The sequence below is a fragment of the Nomascus leucogenys genome, chromosome 14, assembly GCF_006542625.1.
Source record: "Nomascus leucogenys isolate Asia chromosome 14, Asia_NLE_v1, whole genome shotgun sequence".
Taxonomy (NCBI): Eukaryota; Metazoa; Chordata; class Mammalia; order Primates; family Hylobatidae; genus Nomascus; species Nomascus leucogenys.
The window spans coordinates 61,192,003-61,207,586 of NC_044394.1; the positions used below are offsets into that span (position 1 = coordinate 61,192,003).

Sequence of the window (15,584 nt, forward strand, 5' to 3'; positions counted from 1 at the left end):
CCATTGGAATTTTTCTAGATAATATCTTCATCCTTTCTCAAGTGCTATCTTACAATAACTTCTCTAAAAGTTACTGGTATTCAAAGTTCTGGTCTGGCTCCTTCCATCCAGTCCTCATACAAAAGTCAAAATAGGTTTATTGAATCAGTAAGAACCACTATAACCCCATCCCACACCCCCGTGGTTGCTAGTCGTATAAATTCTAGACTCCTAAAGTTCAAGTCCAACGTCCTTAATATAGTTGCCCCTGTGTTGTATTATCTAACCTCTAATTACCTTTTCCACTTCATTTTGGACCACCTCTTCCCTTGCTTACTGTATTCCAGTTCTTAGAATCATTCATGTTCTTTCTTATCTCTGGGTTGACTATTGCCCTTCCTGGAATACTCTTTCTACCGTATCAACCCTTCATGCAGTACTTCCACTCTTTCCAATTATGCTACTCTAGTATGTTTCAATTTTACCCAGTTCTTCCTTATTGTAGCATCTTTGGTATGCAGTATAATTGATAATTTTCTAGTCTGTAAAATATCCCAGGAGATACTGTAATCTCTAATAGGACAAAGTTGAGTGGCTGGTACATGGTAATGCTTAATAAACACTAGCTTAATGAATGAATACATTTTAACTAAAAGCTGCCTGCCAATTTTTTTTTGCATTTGGGAAAGGGAAAAAGCATACTCTCACTATCTATGTTTTAGTTACCTCAGTCTTTGAAGACAGAAATGTTTTGCCCTAACTGAATCTTTTATTTTGTCTAAAATTTTCCAGTTTATCCACCAATTCTGTTATGACTTCCAACATCTTAATATCCTACTACTCAACAAACTCGGTAAATTTCACAGCTAACAAACACTGTGTCCCAATCTTAGTCAAACCAGGATAAAATACTGAGCATTCTGATCCTCTGTTTATATAGGAATTGGTGTTCTATGCCTTATTTACATAACATACTCTGGTCACAAGCTCTGAACGCTTCCAGAAACTTGCATTGGTAAATGTTAGAACTTTACACAGACACTAAAAGTTCCCATTTATCTTTCTTAGGTGACCCTTCATCAGATACACAATGTGTTCCTAAATGTATTTTGGGGAAAACTAACTCTGCAGGTTCCCAATAGCATTCATTTAAATGAAGAATATTCCACAATCCAATAAAATTGGGAAATGCTGAATTAAAATAGCGTCTTTACTACAGAAATTCACAAAGCTTTGAATATATTAATGAGTACTGAGAATATCCGAGCTGGTGGATAAAATGTGAAGCTTTCCCCTTAGCTTGACTTGACCTTAGATCCCTTTTTGTGCAAAGTACATTTTGGGACTAGTGCAAAACCAGCTTGGGAAATGCTTTTTCTAAGCAATAGATGTACTTGAAAACATTGAGGCTTTTTATGAAATTTAGTTAATTAAAATATTCTGTGACCTTAGTAGGAAATATTTTAATACTCAATGTGTCTAAAACAGAAAAGCAAACCATATAGTCTTTCCTTATAAACACATTTGGAGTTCAGACCTACTCATAATTCCAGCTAATCTTTCCTTCAAGCATTCATTTGCTAGAATAACTTGGCTATTTTTATTATGTACTTTTTCTTCTTAAAATCAGTTGGCTCACTCTCATAGATGTGTTGCAGCTGTTTGTTTGTGTGTGTTTGTTTGTGTGCCTGCTATAGACAGAATTGTCTCCCTAAAATTCATGTGTTAAAGATCCTCACTTCCAAAGTGACTATATTTGGATATAGGGTCTAGAAGGGGGCAATCGCAGTTAAATGAAGTCATAAGAGTGAAGAATTGATTTGATGGGATTAATTTCCTTGTAAGTGGAGATATCAAAGGGCTTGCGTTCTCTCTCTACCTTATAAGGACACAGAGAAAGGGGAGCTGTCTGCAAACAAGGAAGAAGAGGCCCTTTCAGATACATGAAGCCTCCTGGGAGCTTGATCTTGAACTTTACAGCCTCCAAACTGTAAAGAAAATATATTTCTAAATATATTTCTATTGTTTAAGATTATGGCATTTTGTTATGAAAGTCAGAGTAGACTGATATAACTACCTAATTAATCCTGACATCAGTTATCCTCAGTTGTACTTCCTCCATTAACTAAAATCAAGTGAATATCCCCCAAAAGAGTTATAGCCAAACTCAAGAATTTGGATGTTTTGATTCCAGGGATTTGTTGTTACATAGTTCTTCCATTATTTTCAGTAGAATAGCTTTCTTAACTAGTAGAAAATCTGAGCTCATATCTGACCTCATTTTTATTCTTATGTCATTTTGAAAAGGAAACAATAATGAGTACAGTGAGTCTAAAATTTATTCTCACACCATAATCAATTTCCTGGCTTCCATAAGGAAATAACTTTGATAGGATGAGCCAAGGTTTGTGTTGGTCTTTCTTTGTTCCCTTCCGGCAAGCATTACTATCACCTGTCTGAGGGGCACCTCTGGCCCAGAAAACAGATGAATGATTGACATCACCCAAGCCCAGTGACTTACCAGGAAATTGTTAACTCAGATAATAAAGGCTCTCCACATTTTCATGCACTTTTTGGTGATTTATTTTGATTTTGAAATGCCTTACACTTTAGAAACAGTGAGTCTAATCCCCAATGGAATAGGAATGTTGTCTATGGAGAGATCTACTTCTCATTCATGATATCAAATTTTCATCATTTTAATTATTCATTTTCATTTAATCCAGGTGTATTTGACATTGCTTTATTGTTAGATTAAAATATATTGTCTTTGATTTTAAAAAATCCACATGCATCTCAGAAATAGGTGTACACTGTGTCATTTGTAAGTGTAGAAATAGTTATCTGCAAAGGTACATGCTTTTCTTGATGGTCAAAGAAAGAACATTCCTTAAATTAACATTTCCCAAATGAGTTCTATAGAAAATCAGTTCTGCAGGATTTTTTTTAGATATTAAATTAAGGAAGGATATTGTAGTTTAATATGTTTAGAAAACTCCAGGTTAAACAAAGTTAAATGGGTTTCTTGACTGCAGTATGTCTGATATTGTTTAAATGTTAAATTGCCTTGTGAGTTTCCAAAGGGAGCATATCATATGCAATATTTTCTGAATTTAATTTGATCATATAAACCTCTTTTGTTGTTGTTGTTACTGCTAATGATTATTTTTCGCTTCTTTGCTTTCACAGAGAGCATCGTCTGTTGGTGTTACACAGCATATTTTAGAAAATGCTCTTTATGTAAAGATACGAGCCTTTCATATTGCATGAACTTATAAAACTACTACTTGTTTTAAATTAATTCTTATTTTAAAGATTAATTTAATATTAAATTCTAAGTAAATATTAAATGCAAATTTTGAGTCTTCATACAGAGTCATCAACCTAAAGAGATATAAGTATCTACACTCTACGGCAGTGGTTCTTAAAATGTAGTCCACACACAGCAGCCTCAGCATCACCTGGGGACTTAGAAAGATACTCTCAGACCCCATATCAGACCTGGATCAGACATGCTGGGGTTAGGCCCGCCAATCTGTGAGTGGATGTACAATAAGATGTGAAGTTAAACCGCAGTTACACCTAAACGTATACCAATCAGTCCTCTGTTCTAAGCTATTTCTTTATTGCATTTTGCAATAAGTAAAGCAAACTCAGCATTACAAATAATATTTATGAAAAAAGTTAATCAGAATGTTTGGAGAGTTGATTGTTCCAATCTGTATGCTGTCACATTCACAATTGCTTTTAGGCATGGTTTTAATGCCCTTGCTCTATAAATACTCCACGAGACTCCTCAACTTTGAAATTACAACCTGCATAGCCTTCAGAAGTTCAATAAACATTATAGTGTAAAATCAAATTACTAATTACGATAGTCTTGAAATAAAGCATAACTTTCTTTGAGAGGGCTCTTTACCATTTCAACATAAAAAAATAAGTACAATCAACATAATTCCTGACTTCTAGAAGAAAGTGAAAAAATCTATACATTACCTAGGGTCACAATTCACAATTACACTCTTCCATGTTAAGGAAGAAGGACTCTGGGGCAATCAGTTTGCATAGCAAAGCATGATAATTAACAAAAAAAGGGATGAAAGTGTCCTCCATAGACAAGTTTGTTCCCTATCATTTTTAGGCCCAGAAGATAATTTATCCTGAGTGTTGACTAACAGAAGCCTTTCATCCTCCTTTGTTACACCAGGGTCGCAGCATAAAAATAATTGACTTTTGGGCTTAAGTGATGAATAATCCTATTTTCTTCTTAACCCCTTTGTTGAAATATCACTATATACGTGTATTTGTATATATAATAAATATATATACTATTTATTTGTGTATGTGTATATAAATATACACACGTATATTTATATACACACATACTGTTTTATCTGAAAACTTGCTTGACTCTTCATACAGTATAAAGCCTGAATTTTTCAACTGAGGACTTTTCCAAGCCTACTGAAGTAAATTTGGTTTAAGTTTTTGTTTGTTTGTTTGTTTTAATCATAGATTTCTGGAGCTCAGTGTAAACCATTCTGGCATACGTAAATTACATTTTAAATAAGTTCTTTGAAAGTTTTCATATAAATAGGACACAACTTTTTTATACTATCTGTTTTGCTAGTAGTTCACTTATTTCGTATTAACCCTGATGCAACTGTTGGCCAAATATGGCAGTTTTAAATAACATGAAGAGTCTTATGTATTTATGACTTCTTTGATTATAAGAAACAGAATTAAAACTAGAGCTGACATCAGCCAAATTTGATTGAGATTTTTTATGTGTGACCTCTCATAAATCAATTCTGGAAGGGGTGGTGTGGTGGATATGGTATATGGGAGGACATTGGATAGATAGAGAAGATGAGAAGGATTAAGAGAATCCTTGTAGTTCAGAAAGACCCCCACCAAAAAATCCTTGTAATTTGGGAAGACATATTCCAAATGTATTGAACAGTTTCTGAAAACAAAATCACAGTGCCAAAGAATTATCTTGAATTTTTAAACTTATAGTAAATTGATTCTACTTGAATGGTTAAGAAAACACATGTAGCCGGGCGCGGTAACTCAAGCCTGTAATCTCAGCACTTTGGGAGGCCGAGGCAGGCGGATCACAAGGTCAGCAGATCGAGACCATCCTGGCTAACACGGTGAAACCTGTCTCTACTAAAAATACAAAAAATTAGCTGGGCATGATGGCGGGCACCTGTAGTCCCGGCTACTCGGGAGGCTGAGGCAGGAGAATGGTGTGAACCCGGTGAGGCGGAACTTGCAGTGAGCCGAGACTGCACCACTGCACTCCAGCCTGGGCAACAGAGCGAGACTCCATCTCAAAAAAAAAAAAGAAAACACATGTAACTCAGAATATAAATTAAGAGGAAAGATAACAGAATTCAACAGCAATAGCCCTGTGTTCCAACATGAAAAAAACTTCCCTCAATTGAATTTTCCTTTAATGTGACATACTATTTGAATCATTTGGGATAGAATTTAACTTCAAGCCTTGTTTAAAGTGGCAGTAAAACAGAACTTCTTTGAGGGAGAAGAAACAAAACATGTTCAGTTAGTTTGCTGTGATGTGATGGTATTTACAAGGCTCTTTTGTTATTAGTTCAGCAGAATTTGGAATTAAATGGATGGCAGCTATTAACTTGGTTCTGGAACACTCAGTAGGGCCACTATAAGTGAGCATGCCTTAAAATATGAAACTTGTCCAAATAAAGGGTGACATAAATTTTGTAGTATAATTTAGTTTCAAAAATAAAACTAGGAAAATTATACCAGTGGACACATCAGGAGAATGTCCACTGTTAGAGAATTGCTAAGATGTAGCATTACAACACAAAAGAAGTTGAGAGAAAATGTCTCAACTGATGTGCACGCCGTGATCTCCTTTGTTAAAAAAAAAAATGGGTGATGCTATCCATCTTCCTAGTTAGTAACCAATTTCCACACAGTTCTTTCACTTCTATAAGGTCTGACAACCTCTAAACCTTCCATGGATACTTACTTTTTCTCATATTGTTATAGAATTTTATTAGAGTAAGGTCACATAGCTCTGAAAATAATTGTGAAATGTTTCGGGGCATGTATTAGTCCATTCTCATGCTGCTAATAAAGGCATACCCAAGACTGTGTAATTTATAAAGAAAAGAATTTTAATTGACTCACAGTTCAGCATGGCTGGGGAGGCCTCAGGAAACTTGCAATCATGGCAGAAAGGGAAGCAAACACGGCCTTCTTCACATGGCTGGAGCAAAAGTATGAGAACCGAGCTAAGGGGGAAGCCCCTTATAAAACCATCAGACCTTGTGAGAACTTACTATCACCAGAACAGCATAGGGGTAACCACCCCCATGATTCAGTTACCTCCCACTGGGTCCCTCCCACAACATGTGGGGATTATGGGAACTACAACTAAAGATTAGATTTGGGTGAGGACACAGACAAACCATATCAGGCATAAACCACATCTCGTATTCCTTTTCTACACTTCACAGGGCCTTCTTATCTGACCATGGAACACACAGAAAACACTTGATAGATACCAACTGATTCTTATTGAAGTACCCTGATATAGACTAGAAGCATTCCACAATATACAGATAAAGCACTCAGCATTAGGTGGGCTGTGGTATACCAACCACAAAATAATATATTTATTTTTCAATATTTTTTCTTTTATTGATAAAAACTACACAAAAGCTAATTGATAATTAATTTAAAAAGCAATGTTACACATTATCTTGTTTTTAGAAATTTGTCAGCTTGGCAGTTTCATTCATTGAGCCCATGGTCATGTCTCTCTTATAGCCTTAGTGCACATGAGAATGATTATGCTGGTCTTCTCATTCGGAGATCTTCATGGCTCTCTCAGACATCCTACACAGTGAGGGCTGCCAATGGGACAAAACAAAATTCCTTCTATCATGTACCATATATGGCATTTGTCATGAAGGGTCATTCACCCGGACTTACTGGGTTTTCCAGTAGTTTTGTCAAACTTTGTGGTCAACTTTCTCTGTGGTCCGTGGTAAAGCACATTTTCTTTTGGTACAACATAAGCTTTAATGCTCATGTTTTGTATTAGAAACTTGACCAGGAAAGAAAAAAAATAAGAACAAACAACATTTTTAAAGAAAAAATAAATGAAAGCAATTTAAATAAAATCTGTGAGAGTTACACACACCTAAAGAGGAAAACTGTTGTTTCCGTAGCTTCCCACCCACCCCTGTTTATTTGCTCCCCTGTGGTTCTCCAGCCCAGGAACCATGCAGTGTAGAAAAATCAAATATACAAACAAACCTATATGTAGCTAGGGTGAAATCTATTTTTATAAGAACTTGACACTCTTACTATTTACATCTGGGAGTATTTTTGTTTGTTTGTTTTATGTTTTAAAGCAAAGAAAGTTCTGCAGTCCTCCCGGTAATGCTGCAGGTGCATTCGCTGCCCTCTTCAAGCAGTTTTTTTTTTTTTTCTTTCTCTTTTCTCTTTGCCATAAATGTTTTAACAGGAACGATGAGCTTGCTCAATTGCGCGATTGTGGACACCCATTCTCCTTTAAGATGAAGGCCCTCCCTCCCCCCATGGAGCTCCCCAGTAAGGAGTTGGCTTCAGCATTAGTTTGCAATTCTCTCAAGGTAGATGGCCGGTGCTGCCGACCTGGCGATGGTGGCGATGAAACTGTGGTCTCGCCCCAGCTCCAGGCCGGGGCTTTCGTCCTGCTCTGGAGACACTGTCTCGTAGCCCTTGGTGACATGGAGTGGCTGGTGGGCCTGGCAGTACCCGATCACAGGCTGGTCATAGCTGTAATATGGCAAGGGCTTCATGTGGTGTGGCATCTGGATATGAGAAATAGAAAGATTGGTTGATTATAAAATTGCTTTGGAAAGATAGGACAGCACTCATCAGATTGTGTTTTTGTTCTCTTTCATGCTGTTTCAAGTCATCAGCTACAAATTCAACTACAAATAAACATTAACAAAATCATGATTACTATTTAACTCAATATTGTTTTGTCAGCATATTATGTGTATAGACTTTGTACATAAAACAGTATCTTTCAACTTTTTATTGCTCTAGCTAGCTAGCTAGCTAGCCATTGCAATAACAGAAAGTTAGAAACAACCTAAATGCGCAAGGAATTTTAAAATTGATTATGTAGATCCTACATTTGAATGTAGATCTTAACAATATAGGGGAGGATCTATCTGTTGTAATACGGCAAGATATGGTACTAAGTAGAAAAATAAGGTGCAAAAGAATGTATGGTATGATCTGTTTTGTGTAAATAAATATATTTACATTTTTATTTATATATATAAACATATGTAACTTTTTGTTTGATATCTATACACAATTGAAATCTTTACTATCATCATGTGTAACTTTTATTTAGTTTTAAAAAATAATCACAATTTCCCATAGATTAATTATAACACTCTATCACATATCAATACTGGACCAAAGAACTCTGGAATCATGGGAGAAGACACATCTTTATGTTCATAATATGTAATGTTATTATTAGTTTTCAAGGTAACAAGCCAAATATGTGTCTAATGTTAGCATAATAGACCTGAATAATGGTCTGCAGAAATTCATTTAATATAAAAAGCAGAAAATATCAGTTATAATAATTTTGAATTTTCGTGGAGCTTTTAATTAAGCCATACATTTCTGATAAAGATAAATATATTCCAAATTTAGAAAAAAGCAAATAATACTTGCTTACTTGTTCTCATGCTAGAATATTTCTCATACTTGTGAGTTACAATTTGACACTCTTGATGAACAATCTGCAGATGAGAAAAGTGCAAAGGCTCCATTGCCCTGTAAGGTTAGACGTTGTGGCAGGTTTTAAACTATTGACTCTCAGCTCTAAGTTCCCTTCTGTGGTTGCTTTTAGGATGCTGAGGTTTGGACTTTGCAAACCACATATCTGTTTTATTTGTGGTTTCCTGTTAGGCTTTGCCAGTGGAGGGAGATGGCAAGACTTGGCGGGGAGAGGGAATTGCTCCCATTGTTCGTGTCCTGTTTTGTTTCTTCCTGCTCCAGGAATTTATCCTAATGGCACGTCTTCATTCTGGCTATATCAATTTATTCCCATAGCAGCAGATGCTGCCTCTTTGTAGTATTTCCAACATTTGCAGTATATGCAACATTTGATCTCATCAAGCCCTCCTCAGAGACACCAGCACTAGCACCAGAGAGATTTGAGGTTCATCACCACAAAGCTTCTCCTCCAAGCTTTTAAACCTTAATGATCTTCCTTTCATTCCGTCAGCCCTGTAAGTGGTAAGGGTGGTAGCTACTTCCTAACATTGCTGTTTCTGTGATAAAACGGCAATATCTTAGCCTTTGCATAAACTTGGTTAATAACTCTATATCCAGTTAGCATTCTTTCTAAAATTTCTTTCTTGAAATAACTGATATTTTGTCAGTCTCCCGACTGGACTATATTTGAATCCTTCTGTATCTAAAAGTGCAGAAATTAAGTCGTTTTGATTTTATAATTTACTAGAGTTAACTACCAGAGGTCTTATGGCTCCCTATACTGCAGGGAGTTAACCAGTCTTAAATATAATTCAGCAAACTTATTTTTAGAAATCATTCGTCTGTTTACTATTCAGGTTCCTCAAATGCTCTTAAAACTAGCTCTAGTATTTTCTTGCTGGTATTTTTATTAACGTGATTAATACAACTTTGACACCAATTCACTCCATTTGTATGAGAATTATATTTTTAACACCTCTCTGCTTATTAAGGGGAAAGTCACCTCCTCACAGTTTTTAAGACTTAGATTAAAGCAATGTTTTCTATGGGCGAATGCAACTCATTAGTAGGTTATGAAATCAATTTTGTGAATCCAAATAAGCATTTAAAAAATTAAATTAGCTAGAATAGAAAGTATCAGAGTATAGAGTAAGGCTAAGTTGTTCATAAGAGTTTTGTTTTAAATTTATGTATGTGCATATCAATGTGTGTACTGGGTCATATTTTGAATTTTGAAAATTGGGAATCATGGTAAAACATGTTTTTGAAAAAATACTTGATCAAAGCACATATTCAGATTACAATTTATTTTACAGTGACTGGCAATAGCCTAGATAAATTCCCATTCTGTTTTTACTATTCACTTCTATTAACTTGTATAGTTCACTGTTTTTCACAATGAGTTGGAAGATTAAATCAATATGTAATGCTTTGTTTCTGATTTGTTGTTGTTTTACTTCTAAAGGAAGGTAAAAACTATTTTCAGGAAGTCTTTTACGAAATAGTAACAAGAGTATTTCTCATCAAAACAAGTTATTGATAAAATCTTGAATATGCCATTCTATTCTGTAAAAAGGAGAATTGCAAAAAATACATACTAGGTCAGAGTTGTGATTGATAAAGTGATGTTTTAAAAATTGGACCTTAATTTCTGTGCTGACAGAGCTAGGAACAGACTGTAAAGTGACATGGCCGAATTACTAGATACTAAATACAAGTTAGCTCTAATCTACCTCACCCCAAATCTATTGTTTTGTTTTGTTTTTATTATTTCTTATTCAATGAGACCTCTTTCAATCAGTACAGGTTCAGACATAAAATGTTTGCCAGCGGGATCTATTTTAGGAAACCTCATAGGATTTTTTTCAGGGTGTCAGATTCCTGGAGATATGTGTGATTGGTGTCATGGGTCATTTAAACTCCAAGAAAGCACCGAAATGTAGGAAGACACTTTGTGCTGACATTTCAGCAGGGAGAATGTTTTGAAAAGGGACTTCCTAAGAGTAATACAGCCCATTAGTAGTCTCTTGTTAACTGGTGAAGAAACATAACTTGAAAATCACATAAGAATTCAGCAAATTATTTCCAAATGGAAACAATATTCACTGATTATAGAATATTTATTCTACACTTTCACTTAAATAAATGACTAATTTTCTACAAATTAGCCAAATTACTAAAAGACATCAACATGAACATTAAACATGGGTTGTAGTTTTGTTCACCATCTTGTGGCACTGTCAATGGTCTTCACAAAGAAGAGATACTTGAATTCACAAACATGTATAGAACAGTGAATGTGAGATGAAATCAGGGCCTCAGGGATCTTTTTGCACAACCAGATGAATCTACAGATGAAAATAAGTAGATCATAAGTGAACATTGTTGAATTTGCAATGTTTACTTAAAGCCTTTTAATTTAAACTATAGTGGGAGAGAACAATTTCATAGCTAAGAAATCATGGTATTTGTCTTCAAATTGAGTTGACTCAAAAGTCAAGGGACCTGCATTAACTGCAAAGCTTTAGGTTTACATATTACACCATTTCTGAACTGAGAAAATTCGTTTTGCTATTACAATTGTAGTTTATTTTTTTATAGCACTAAAAAAAGGGCTCATTTCATTTTCTCTATTGTAATTGAGACAGGCTTAAAACCTCTTGGAGAGTAAAAACCATTGTAAAGTTCCCTCCTGCACAGCAGACCAATAGCAAGAATTCAAAAGCCAAGTGCATTGGCAAGCTTTGAAAGAGTATCTGAAATGTTTGCTCTTTTACTCTTCAAGTCTATTCTATAGAGCACTATGTATCAACTGAATTCATGGTTTCTGAGGAGCTTAGAAGCTGAGGTCTTGTACTTTACAGTAATATTGTAGGGTACATTAACCACCTGGGTCCCTGTGTGTGTCATTGTTTCCTTTCCAGTAGTCAAAACAAAATATTCTTAAGTTTTGCTTAATTCAGATTTGGTATTTTTGTAAATGTGTTCTCAGAGCCTCTCCAAATGGTTCTGTGTTCCATCAGCTCTCTGATGAGCTCCACTCTATAGCACAGCAGAACAACACTATTTAAAGATGTCCTCGTTAGCACACTTGACTGCTCATTGACTGCATTGGAAGCTGCACTTTATTTACAGATAATGGATGTGGAGCATAGAATTTAAAAATCACATAGAGAAATATATTCTACTATTCTGAAATTCTGCTGTTTGCTACTCTGAATTATATGAGCACTTTAACATAAATCACATTAAATTTTTCTTTCATTCGGGGATAGTTTAAATCTGAAGTAGGTTGTGAAAGGGAGGAACCATTATGACTAATTATAAGTCACTTTAATCCTCTTGAGTTTCAAGTAACTCCTCTGAAAATAGGGATAATAATGACAACTCATTGACCTCTATAAATTTCAGAAGACGCTGAAAGTATTCCCTGATACTGAACAAAGAAGGAATACACTGAAGGGACATAGTCACACTCTGGTTTTACTCAACACTGACAGTGTCTTTCTTGAAAGGTGACATGTCTTTTGTCTTACAGTTTCCATTTAGAGAGATGCTAGCACATGATGGCTCATAGATTGGCTCATTAACAAGCCCTTCAGTCCTATTTTCTGTGCTAAGAAGCTAAGAAACTTTTGTGTATGTTCTGGTTTTCTAAAAACATCATTTATTGTTCAGCTAGAGTATTTTTTTCTTCAAATACAATGAAGAAAGTTAAAAGTGACACTTTTTTTTCAGTTATAGGGGTTCATAGTGTTAGTGATTCAAAAAGAGAAGTTAGGGAGAGAGCGTATTTTTCAATGTTGGGAGGAAGGGTAATTATAGAGGATTATGTGGAGTTTCACAATCTGAAAATTGATTCAGATCCCATAATTCTACATCTATCATAATTATGTTTAAAGTGAGAAATGAACGTGTCTGTATAGTAAATGTGAGAGCAATGTGAAATGGACTCTTGATATATATGATCGTGAAAGGCTTTTGAAGTTCAGTTTTGTTATGAGCATGAAATTCCAATATTGTGACCCTCTTTTCTCAAAGGTATTAGCATTAGTTGTAAGTCGTTTAAGAGTTGGATCATTTTAAAATTACCATGGACTATCATTAGTCTTATTTATTAACTTTTCATGAACATTGTTCACATTTCAGCATGAGTTCTTTCAACTAAAGTCATAAAAAGTTGATTTTCAATTTTCTAAATGACATTTCGTCTCTATTTTTCAGAATTAAAGGATAGTGTCTAACTACTCAGGGCATTTAAAAAGTACCACTATATAAATCCAGTTGAAGAATTCAATGCAGTTGAATTGCTTAATGAAGATAGACACTTCACTTATTGAAAGTAAAATTAATTTTAAAATGAATGTCCATAGCTAAATGAATATACAACTTAGCTGTTATTCTACTGGCTATATTAGTATGTGACAAGAATGGACAAGGAATAAGTACGTGTAAACAAGTTTGGGTACTGTTTTTTTTCAAGAACTTTTATTAAACTGATAGAACCTCAACTCATTTAACTTAAACAAAAGAGAAATTTAATTGGCTCATAGAATACAGGAAAGGATATAATGGCTAAACTAAAGGATGAGCAAAGATAGCACTGAGTATTAGGAACAACTGAACCTAGGAACACAATGTCATCAGGGTCCTGTCAGGGTCCTGTCAATCAAATGTGCCTGATAGTTTCAGCATGTTATCTTCATATCCTGGCTGCCGAATGGCTTCCTGCACCTGACAGACATGTAAGTGTGAAAGCTCCCAAGTTTTATGTATTCCACTCATGGTAGATTACATTATGGCTACAGTTATTTCTACCACCCCTCACCAATAGGTGAGGTGTCTACTTTCCTTTGCCTAGAATACAGGCTGGCCTTGTAACTTCTCTTGACCACTATAACACAGTGACAGTGACACTATATGAGTTCCAGGAGCCTAACCTATCTAGCCATTACCCTGTGAACATGCTTGGATTATTTTGCCAGAGGATGGAGACTATGTGGAATGACTGGCATCTTAGACCAGCCAGTCTCCGCAACACTCACAGGAGCTCATCAAGCACATGTGCACAACAGCAAAGTCCGCAAAAGACCCTAGATATGCAGAATTGCTCAGCTAAGCCTAGCTCATATTGCCAACCTCCACAGACTCAAATATATGTTTTCTGTTGTAAGCCAATCAGTTTTGCTGTGATTTGTTATACAGTAAAACCAATAGAGCAGCTTCCATTACCAAAAGGGACTATATTATGTGGTCCCTGGTACCACTTTCATAAATATATATGAAAAGATCTTGATTATTTTATCTTAGTAGTCTATCCCTGAACCATTTTACTATACTTACAATGTTCAATATTTATATAGATAAAGTTTAATCAACTTCTCAGTTCTGGTCATGGGGAGGAAGTTTTGCAAAGATAAGACAGCTCCCAGACAACTAAAAATTGATTATTCTGATGACTAGATAACTTATTTTACAACACTATTTTGAGAAAGTACCTTAAGCTCAAAAGTTAACTGTTCTGTATTAAGATGGAAAATTGAGTCCTGATCTGTGATTACTAACTCCAATTTCCCATTCCAATTAGTTTTGTAAAATGAAGTGCTTTTAGTTTTTCCGTGTTTCTTTTTTCATCACCAATCCAAAACTCTTAGAAACTTCTGCAAGACAAAGAGGACAATATACTAACAAAAAATGTTCTAGCATATCGTTCGATGCAGCTGTAGAAAAAACTGGAGAAAAATTATTTGCAAAACTATGAATCTCTCACTAGCATGGTGTATCCAGGGCTGGTAAAGAAGGAGAAAAATGCAGAGTTTTGAGCAGTTCCCTGAACCTGTGTAAAATGAGAGAGACCACTGGAGTTACAGGAAGAAAAGGAGCCTCAGCCTTACTCACAGGGTTCACGTTATAGAATACTAAGGAAAGCAAGGGCATATCTGAACCCGGAAACTCACATTCTATTTGTAAACTAAAAATAAACTAAGCCCTCCAAACTGACTGAACAGACCCTCTTTTGGCCCAGGGGGCCTAGAAAAAAACTGAGTTCCTGGCCATGGCAAAACAGGAGGTCAGACATGCCTCATTATACCCACTCCCTGGGGAAGTTTAAACACAATTGACCAACATTAATGTTGAAAAAGCTATCATAAGACTGAAAGAACAGATGCTTTGTGGCAATAAGATACCAAATTATAGGCAAGACCTAAGGCCATGCCAGGCAAGGATTAAGTCATGCACCCTTACAGATCATTTTGACCCAGTATGCTGTGGTTTGCTCTCACAGCCTGACTCTGGCACAGTATCACATGATAAATTGGTAGACTTCTTTATCTTAATTTAAACATTCCTTTTTATGAACTTCAAGTTTTTAGACATAGCTTTGTTCCTTTAATCAATTGCAAATTAAAGAATCTCTGAACCCACGTAGGACCTGTAAGCCCTGACTTCCATATATTCTGCCTTTTTGGGCCAAACCAATGAATGACCTCCATGTATTGATTCATGAGTTTACCTGTAACCTTTGCTTCCTTAAATTGTATAAAACAGAGTTACATTCTGACTGCCTAGCGACCACTTAACTCAAGGCTTCTTGGGTTTATCTTTTCTCCAGGCTGTGCTCTCTCATATTGAATTAGAATAAACCTCTTTGAACAATTTAAAAGAGTTCGATTTGCTCCATCATCATATTTAAAGAAGGCAATTCTTCAAGTGACTTCCTAAAACAAAATCTCTCCCCCTACTGTTTTATTTCTTGTTGTTCATCTACCTTCACCAGTAGCAGTTTTTTCTTTCATTAATCAAACCAAACCTCTCTTTGA

At 35.4% G+C, this 15,584-nt stretch overlaps 1 protein-coding gene across 2 annotated transcripts in view; it reads right to left on the reverse strand.

Annotated features, from left to right (window-relative positions):
* Positions 1–7,472: 7,472 nt before the first annotated feature.
* The window catches only part of LRRTM4 (leucine rich repeat transmembrane neuronal 4), a 767,357-nt gene continuing 759,245 nt past the window's right edge, over positions 7,473–15,584 (reverse strand). For both annotated transcript variants that reach the window (XM_030828070.1, XM_030828071.1), the window contains exon 3: positions 7,473–7,829. In XM_030828070.1, the coding sequence (XP_030683930.1) occupies positions 7,608–7,829 (222 nt within the window). In that variant the 3' untranslated portion in view covers positions 7,473–7,607. The remainder of the gene's footprint in view (positions 7,830–15,584) is intronic.